We start from the raw sequence: 10,281 nt of genomic DNA, 5'->3' as shown, positions 1-10,281 counted from the left end.
AACTTTTCTGGCACATGCATATTCTCATGAAATCATTCTCCTTCCATTTTCCTCAGATGGTAGTGTTCCCTGCTGCTCCTTGCTGTTACTGCCAAGAGATGTTGGTTCGCTCTAGGTGACAGAGGGGAAAAAGAAAAAAAGAGGCCGCCAAGCTCCAACTAGGTTGCACAGACTGATAACATTGCTATCTGGTAACATTAAGGTGGTCAAAATTACATTCAGATCAATTTGCAAGAGCATTATTTGCCTCTCTGGGGACACTTCATGGTATTTATTACCACCTAAGCTAAATATACTTTAGGGCCCAAATAGAAGAAATAGAACTCTAAACACACAGGTTTCAAAATGAACAGCACTCAGAGTAAGGCTTCATATTAATTCAAGCAGGCAAGCATAGTGCCACTGTAACGTGAGTTGCAGAGAAGTCCTTCTCACATCCAATTTTCCAGTTGAGTAGACTTTGTTTCAACAATGTCCAGTGTTGTGACAGAAGTCAATTTTATTAGGAAATTCCCTCTCTGCACTGCTCCTCTTTTTGCATAACCCATCAGATGGTTTAATCAAAGTTCAATTCTACTTACTGAATCCTACTTGTATTTCAGGCTTAATTACCTAAGCCATCATTACCTAGACTGGAGCAACACTACTTTAAGGGAGCTCTCATTGGTACATGCCACCCAGGGTCTGTAGATTCAGCGCGCCTTCCACCAGTAGTCCTTGCACATCTCCAACACTTTTCACCCAAGCACACTGAAACACACTGGATAGTTAAGAACAGTTCTTCATGAAACTAATATTTAATGAGAACTATTGCTAACAGGAGTACTGGAGAGTACTGAAGAGATACTGCAAATTTATAATAATTTGTTTGGACAGTACCAGAGGAACTTCCTCTGTTTTACAGATACATAGGTCATATAATACTTGTACACAGTGTGACAACCACCTCCTAATGTGGATACAATTTAAAGGCAACTGGGAAGATACGAAGAGAAGCCTACACAGCACAGATTACATTCTGGTAATACTGCACAGTACTCAAGGTGTGTTTTCACCTGTAGTGTAAAGATGTAATCTCTCAGTCAATGCAAGCTGTTTTTGAAAGATCTGCCCATAATTTCATGTATGTTGTAACACATCTCAAGATGCCGGAGTGGTAAGGAGAACAAAAATGGGCATCCTCAGTTCTGCTTAGCTTTCTTTAGAAGGAAAAAAAGAAAGAAAAAAAAAAATCACAAAAGTCTCCAAACTACATTGTAAAGCAGGATTATTTTAGCACCTGCCAACTGAACCCAAGAATTGTTTTATTTGGGCTGTAGCTTTCACTTGTGGAAAAATAGCTTCACTTTGCTTGTTTTTCATGGGACATATTTGTTATCACTGTTTCCACCTTGAGTCGCACTCAGGTGGAAAACAGAATTAACATGCTGAGTAAGCTTTATTCCTCTTTTATTTGTTATTGCTGTCATTAGGAGTCTTATTTCAGTCCAGGTAATTGTTACAGGAACAGAACAGAAATTTTATAAATCTGTAAGTTGACTGCTAAATGGTACAATACTTTCATTGTGAGAGTCTTTTTCACTTATCATGGTGGAGTCCAGAGTGTATTGGAACCTACACACATACTTAAGTAAAAGAAACTGAGTGACACCCTTGCCATAGAAAGGCATATAAACAAAATTTGTTTCTATCTTGACATATGAGAGGTAGCCAAGTAAATAAAAATTACAAACCTGTTGGTGCACATCAAGCAACAGATCACTACTTACAGATCAGATATGGAGAAAGGATGATCTTCTGAAATATTCCCCCAACTGAACTTAGTCTCAGGATGTGTGTGCTCTTTGCCTCTCCTGTCTATTATGGTAAATAACACCACTAAGAACACTGTTTTTAATTGCAAAGTTAATCATCTACCTATGAATTTTATACAAGGTCAAATAATATATCAAATAGTAAATGTTTAAAGTACTTGATCTGGAAACTGAACCACACTCAGGTTCTTTTTCAGTCCAATTAAATAAGCTTCTTAAACATTTTTAACCAAATAAACCCTTCTGCAAACTCTGTCATGATCATAGCATTAACTGTGAACTATTTCCTATGTTCTCCCTTGTCTTGTCATGCAATACAATATTTGTCTTTTAACTGGATATTGCCCTTTACTGGCTTTAACACCTGTTATAACCTGCATAAACAGAAAAGAATAACATCTTTGTGATGCTTCTTTGGAAGCCCACACACCAGGAGATGTGCACAGGACTTAAATTTATTTTTGGTTGCCTTCAAAAACCCTTAAATTCCATTGCCGTGCCGTCAATCAGTGTTGTAAAAGCAGGAACATGTTACACACAAAATCTGATTTCTAAAAAACAATTTGTCATCACCTTCATCTTCAAAGCTTTTAATTTCAACATTTAATATTCAACTTCCTTTCCAGTACACTTGTGAGCTCTTTCTACTTCTTCCAGAAAGTAAGTCATGCTTAGTTTGTGACATTCCACTATGCTTGACAAATAACACACTATGTTCTCAAAAAAATTCAACTCAGGGATAAAAAAAAAATGTTACAAGTCATTACAGGGATCTTCAGGCACTATTAAATAGATCATAGAAAATTTCCTGGAAGAAAAAAAGTCTTCAAAACTAACAGCCTACTCCTCTTTAAATTGGCAGGTATATCTTCCCAACCAGTTTTCTGAATCCTCTCTAGACCTTTATCTATTTGCAGTTTAAGGTTTGCTTTTATCCGGATCACAGAAGCTGGAGCTATCTCATTATAGCATGCTCCATCAAAGAGAATTCAGAGGGTCAAACTAAGGTGCACGTGGAAAAATCCTATTAGAGACCTCAGCATGATGCACACAGAAGAGACATTCAGTAACAGAGGACCAGAACATTCATCTTTCTTGCTTACCTGCTTTCTGATGGGTACAAACAGAATGAGCTTTATACTGTAGCTAAGTAAACATTGAAAAGCATTACAGAAAACAAGGAAGATTAAATAAGAAATCACCGAAAGGGAAAAAACTTGTAGTTTGGCATCTATATGGAAATGGAGCTGTGAGCACCAGTAGTCTTTTCAGACAGAGTTATTTATGTTCAAGTGCGCAAACACAGATTTTAGGACACAGACAGGCAGGCAAGCGAATGTAAGTCAATCTTCACTTTTATCTGAATATTAAAAAAACTGTCAAGAATCACCAGTCAATTTAACCTTGGGCTAAGTATAACATAAACTACTCAACCATGAATGAAGGCTGATAGTTGAGGATTTTTAATTGGGAAAAAGGTTGGATTCACTGTCCTCAATGCTATTCAGGACTCCTGGACCTCATTACAAAAACATGATAAAAACATACTTTCCTAATCTTAAAAAACAACAAAAAACCTCAGTTATTTATTACCAAACAGGCTTCCCGCCCCTCTCCCCCCCAACCCAAACTATTTTCTACTCAAGAGAGTAAGCATAAAAGTAATTAGGGGCTATTAAAGTTATTTCAATAGGGCAATATTTTCCTCAATATTGGTGCCTACCACTTTGGTAGCTAAAATAGCCCAAAGCACTTCCTGAGTTATTAACTTGCAAACTAATTACTGAATATCAGAAATGATCAATTTTTCAGGAATCTTGCTTAAAATGCCAGACTACTCTCCTGCGATGTTAAAACTCACCTATTAGTCTTAACAGTGGACAAAAATGCTAACCACTTGCAGACATTGATTACACATTCAATATTAACCACAGGAAAACATGAAATAAGCAAGATTAAGCCTTATTAATCAGAAAATACTTAATTGTTCACCCGGCAAATCACATTGCTGACAAGTTAAGATCTCAAACAGTTGTATTTATATTCTACTTGTTTACAACAGTAAGAACATTCCATTGCAGTTCTCAAGCTATGAACATCTCTCCCTTATCTTCTTGGTGCTAAGGAATCTCAAGATAAATGCAACAGTTGCACACTAGTTAACATGGAACAAAGCCTTACCTAACATGTAAATCCTGTTTTCCTGATACATGCTTCTCTTGTTATGAAGAGTATTTTTGCAGAAGTTATCTTAACTACAAAACATTCACTGAATATCGTATTGGTCTATAAATATTGCTATTAGTATATAGTATTTTGAAAATGCTTAGTGCAAACTTGAAGATTTCAGAGCACCTACAGTATATTTATATATATCATGATGTTTACACATGTAAACAGTTCCATGACACTAACATTCGCCATTCCTAGATGAAATTGTAGCTTGGCAAGCAAACCATCTTTTTCAATTGACAGCCACTGACAGTTAGGGGAAAGGCCAACTTTCATCCTGCTGGGAAATAGACATGCTATTACCATCATGTGTTCATCTGCCCTTTACTGTATGCCAGTTTTGTTATTCTTTGTGTATGAGGAGGCTCTAAGGAATGTTAAAGTAAATAAGTAAATTAAGGGTCCTAATATCAATGATATCAAATAGAACTGGTAGAGTTTCTTGTGGGTTTTTTTTTGTGTGTGTGTGTTCTTTTTTGTGGCTTTTGTTGCATGCAGTATTTTGTTGTGCATTGTTGAAACAAGTATGACAACACTCTTTCATACTACTTCATATATCTGATGAACTGAAATTATGGATCTTTGTATTTTTTTTTTCTTTATATCCTCCTACCTGCCCATCACAGAATAAATCACTTCTGTATTTCAGCACATTTTAGCAGTTCTCTGTTAGCAACAATAACTAATTCGTATGTTCCAGGGCCAAAATCTGTATCAACAACCCTTGCCTGTATCAGACTTATTGCATCAGCATTCTGTTTCTGCCATAGCTGTAAATCAAACACAGTCTGTACTGATTCCATCAGTACTGCTGATTGCTAAAGCAAAGCTTATGTTTGTACACAGTTTTTTGCATTTCTCAAAAATAAACTGCCCATTTGATCCTTCAGTATGTAAGAGGCTGCAGGGAGAATGGAAGCAGTCTTGCAAATAGGCCAGACTTGGGTAAATCAAAGTCTTCAGACACCAGGAAGCTCCAGCCATCAGAAATAAGGGAATGCTTTAAGGCAGCACAAGAAACACAAGAGTGGTATAAATTGAGTGGTATAAACAGGACAGCATCCAACCAGCAGTGGGGCTTGCTACCTGCATTAAAAGTTGCATTTGTACATCTCAGTATGCAGAAAGGAGAGGGAAAAGAGGTAAGAGAAGAAATTCAAGGAGAGGCAGACAAATAAATGCCAAGTTTGAATATCAAATCTAGACAAATATAATCCACAGGACACATTCATTTGGTATTTCTTAGTCAGAAAAAGACAGATTTTGATATATAAGGAGTTGCTACTAAGAAGAGAAATATCATGAGAAATTAGCTCAATTTATTTCAGCTGGTCTGACAGTCAAGCATCAGTGAAATTCAGCTTCTCTACAATTTTTTTTTCATTCTTTTTTGAATACAGATACACAAAATTCAAGTAATATATCTATCTGAAACTAGGACTAACCCATTTGTTTAAAAAAACAGTATGTGAATGACAGACAAATGACTGTCTGTACATTTCTGGAACTACAACTAGGATGGTATGGTATCTGGGCTGTATCATCGTGTCAGAGAAGGAATTTAAAGAGGACGTATGTACAGCACCTTTTGTCCTCGGAAGAACAGAAGTATGTAGGGTACTGCAACTCTAGGTCAAAGAGAAACACCTTCATTTGCACCTTTGACCATGTGCATTAGGATAAAGGATTATAATCTCAGACTGCATGAATTCTACTCTCAGCAGTTACTTCTCACTTTTCTGCCATCAATTTGTTAATTAGAGTCTCTTCAAAAAGAGTGTTTACTAATCCCATTTCCTAAACTATTGAATTCTCAGAATTACAATTAGAAAAGATAAATAACTGGCTGTACTCTCGGATAAATCCTGTACAATCCAATTCCTGGGTTGAGAAAAGCCATATATAATTGATTGGTTCCTTCTACAGGATGCTGTGTGACACTGCCTATTGGATCAATTTTCACCCACATTTATTGGAAATTCTTTGAAATAGCAATGAATTTATCACAGTTAGCATCAATCCATCTTTTAGTCATGCTGCTTAACTGTTAATTAACATAATTCACCTCTCCCTCACACCTTGTCCCATATTTGACAAAAAACAATGGTACAAGAAGAGAATCTTTCAGATTTGATTTTTTCAAATCTAAATGCGAAACAGTGCCCTAATTCTTAACAATTATTACCACTTAGTCTTCCATCTCTGCATTCCAAGTGATATGCATCCAGCTTTATCTGCTTCTGCTGGCTATCTGGACATGCACCAGTCATGCTGTTTCAACAGTTTACTCCTCTTTAGTCAACCTCCTAATCTTTGCTCCTGGAAGACATAAGGACCAAATCTCCTCATCTTGATGCATTTTTGTTTGTTTGTTTTCAAATCACAGCTAAATTTTCTATTTCCTTTTAAAAAATTTCAACCATGTTTTCATTATTCTCCCCTGCTACAAAAGATTGACAACTCTTAAGAGGCCTTTATACTGCTCTCCATTTCTGTTCCTTTTCTTCCTTGCTCTCTATCTCAACATTTATACAAACACAATCCACATTTCTAGAAAATCTGGAGACTCACTGAAAAATTAAAGTTAGAAGGAACCTTGCAAGATTAAAGTCCAATATCTCAAAATTCAGTCATGCTCAAAGTATGAAATTTGACATGTACATTAAACTCTCACAGTAAATTATATAACAAATTCAAATGCAGATACTTACAGCTTGATTGCCACAGTGCTGTGAACACCCACCCTACGACAGTTTCATTCAGTCTATCAATAAATTACATTTCTACAGCACCTTGCAGCAAAAGACAAAATCAGCACCTCCTACCCTTCATATTTATTGCCTAACACTGATAACTACGTCACAAACTCCATTCATCAGTTCAAAGCTAACTGCTAAAATTTCATTTGCAAGATCAATTTTTATGCATAGTTGAACAGTTTGAGTTTCATTCCAAGCATTTTAACAAAGAAAAACAACTTATTTTTGAAAGGAATATGTTATCAAGCTAGAAAAATGGTGGCAGGTCACAGAAACCTATGCATCAACTATATCACTGTTGTGTGTTCACACTTGTCAAATACTACTGTGAAGTAAATCATCCATCTTTATTTTGTATTCAATTGTCTCATATATTTTTACAGTAAGGTCTACTTTGAAAACAAAATCCTGAAAATATATAGAATTTGTCAGTTGTATGCCATCTCACTTCATAAAATAGAGGCATCTAAACATCAGTGGAAGTAATGCATTCATTACTAGATGAACACAATAGCAAAGGTGTCAATACAGGTTTAAATCCTTTTGGTGGTTAAGCCTGTATTTAAGCCATTAAAATGAACTGACCAGACTAAGTGAATACACTGAACACTCCCATTAAGCTGCACACATGAGTTGAGATCTTGAACATCTAATCAGGACATTTAAGGCTTTAATGGTAATTCATTAGTTTTCACACAGGAAAAAGTCCCCAGTCCTCCCAAGCACGCAAAACAATTTGGATGCAGATGAGTAAGCTGTGTGTTTCCACAAGAGAGAATGAAACAGCATTGAGATTGCACAGAGATCTACCAGGCTGTTTACAATTAAAAATGTGGTAGTACTGTACTAATTGTGGTTTCCTCCCAATACACATTTCATTGTGTGAAAAAAGTGCTGCATTGCAAGAGAATTTCAGCTTCTGTAGAACAAACTTCCACTCTTGCCAAATTGGCATGATTACTGATAACATTCTACTAACCTTTATTTACAGACAAAAAAAAAAAGGAATTTTCCACACTACAATACCTAATTACTCAAATTTTGTGGAGCAGAGTTCAAGGCAGAGAAATTCTGTTTCTTAGTCCTTCAAAAAATAAAAAAAAATCAAACACTTTATAACAGCAGTTCAGAGATGACTAGAAAAACACTGTCACCTTTGCTTCTTGAAATGGCTTTTGAATCAACATTCAGTACAAATATTGGTGTACAATACAAGCACATTAACAGCTTAGTGTTAAAGTACATTAGAGTTTGAACCAAGTGTGTTTAAACATCATGACACACACATCAATCTTTGACTTCATATTCCATCTCTGTAACCAGCCAAACCATATGTACCATCGCAGCAACTGTTCTTATAGCACTTTTCCTAAAGCTGCAACAATATACAATTCCATCCATCCATGCTCCAGTAGCCTAATACAGAAAAAAACCTTAGTCACAAATAAATGAGCCATCAATGGACAGATAAAAGAATATCCAATTAAATGGGGAAAAAAAGGAAACACGCAACAGCATTATAAAACATACTCGGATCATTTATTTAGACCAATGTAACTGAAACGTGATACAACTTTTTAATCACGGAGTTGTAATAATGTTCGTGCTTCAAGCCTGCAGTTGGAATTCCAAATTTATTCCCATTGGGATTTTCCAGCTACTGCTGAGATGCAGTGGCACATAATTTACCTGCTTTTTCCTTATTTAAAAAAAAAAAAGCACAAACCTGTTCCTATTCTTTAATGGTAAGTATTGCCAGCTGGGGAATAAAGTATTACTCAGAGATCATACTTACTTTTCCTCACAGTAAAACTTCAAACTGATTTTTCTCACTCAGCTCTCTCATCTAACCCAAACCCTATTTCTCCTTCTTTCCCCTACATTACGTGAAACAGAGCAGAATCTCACTTTGTCATTAGTTGCCATACACAAGTGCAAGAGTATCCAAAAAATACTCTCAGTTTTAAGTGCACTCTTCACACGGTTGTGAGTACACACATACAAAGTTCCAAGAGTTTACCATTTTTGGCTTTCAGAAAAAGCTATCAACAGTTAAATCTAACAGTTAAATTAAACATTTTTCATAACCATACACATTTCATTGAACTTTCATTGAAGGCTGTAGGTCTGCTTTACGTCCTTGACCAAAAGGGTTATAAGGAGGGACCGTGGATCTTTTCTGTTTTTGCGGACTGTTATCTTTCCCCTCAACGCCTCTCCTGCAAGAATGAAGAAAAAAACATTAACATGCTTACATTACTGTAACATGTACACTAAGTGGACAAATGCATTAAGTATGTTTATGTTGCATGAGAAGTTGCTCTCAATTAATCAGACTCCACAAAGGTTTCCTTTATGTTTTCAAAGCTCTAAGCAACATTTCCTAACCGTCTACAGTTAAATCGGTTGAGGTGTTGAGTCATACAGATACTTTACCTCTCAGCTGACCCACCAAGCGCTCAAGCAAGACACTAACTTTGAAGTCAGAGGACCTTAATCTTGTTTGAGGTCTACAAGAATTTATTTGATGGCTTTCATTCAGGTATCCTAAAGGTAATTTGTGCCTCAGACTTACATGCATGCTATAAGTGTGTGTGAAAGCTCAGGAATTACAAATGCTGTTTCAGTAGCCTGGCTCAAGCTGCAAGTTACACACTTTGTATGTTTAGGAAACTACATGAGTCAATATTCTACTAAGTCAATAAAAAAAATCCACAATTACAAATGTTGCTTCATATTCAAAGGAAATACTACCTATAAGGGATTTTTAGTCACATTTTAAATGAGCTTACCGAGCAGATATCTCAATTTCACAATGCTTTTGTGAAGATAGTTGCTTCTGGATATTAGTAAAACTTAATCCCGATTTATTTTCAGTCCTTAACAAGCCTTGCAATATCAGTTATATTAGCAAGCATGTAGGAAATCCACTCAGACATTTCACACCATAACTTGCAAAACCCAGTGCTCAAGGTCTACAGCATTAAGTTCTCTGTGACTCTTCTTTTAGTCCTTGCTCCATTCACTTTCATGCCTCACACCCACCACGCTCATTGTTGCTTTCTTAACGTGATTTTAAAAGCTACTGTTTGTGACCTGCTAAGGAGTTGAAAAAAGAATTGCAAAAATGGTTTCATAGTTTACAGAGACAGATTTGCCTAGTAGAAGGACAAGTCAGAGAAAAAAAATGCATTATAGCTTGTCTTCAGTGGGAAAGTTGAACTTAGTTTGAACATAAAAACATTTTCAGAAACACACTGCAAAATTCATTACTTCATGTTAATGTTCTCTAATACCGAGGGTTTTTGAAACCACATAGACTGAAGTATAGAATCTCTACAAGCAATGTAGAGATTCTCTTATTAGAATGAGAGATGTAGAGATCTCTCATTAAAATTCTATGACTTAAATCAGCACAGACTGCAGTCCTGCCACATAAAACATTTTAATACAAAGCAGTACAACAAATAAAGCAA

General features: G+C 36.0%; 1 protein-coding gene across 7 annotated transcripts in view; it reads right to left on the bottom strand.

The window, feature by feature from the left end:
- Positions 1–8,164: 8,164 nt before the first annotated feature.
- The window catches only part of PRMT3 (protein arginine methyltransferase 3), a 54,752-nt gene continuing 52,635 nt past the window's right edge, over positions 8,165–10,281 (bottom strand). For 6 of the 7 annotated variants that reach the window (XM_015286191.4, XM_015286189.4, XM_015286192.4 and 3 more), the window contains one exon: positions 8,326–9,024. In XM_015286191.4, the coding sequence (XP_015141677.1) occupies positions 8,915–9,024 (110 nt within the window). In that variant the 3' untranslated portion in view covers positions 8,326–8,914. Of the gene's footprint in view, positions 9,025–10,281 lie in introns of all 7 variants that reach the window. The other variant, NM_001199471.2, reaches the window with a different exon arrangement.

Source organism: Gallus gallus, chromosome 5 (assembly GCF_016699485.2).
Source record: "Gallus gallus isolate bGalGal1 chromosome 5, bGalGal1.mat.broiler.GRCg7b, whole genome shotgun sequence".
In the NCBI taxonomy this organism is placed as follows: Eukaryota; Metazoa; Chordata; class Aves; order Galliformes; family Phasianidae; genus Gallus; species Gallus gallus.
Note: the sequence above shows the minus strand (reverse complement) of the source record. Positions and strands in the feature narration are given on the sequence as shown.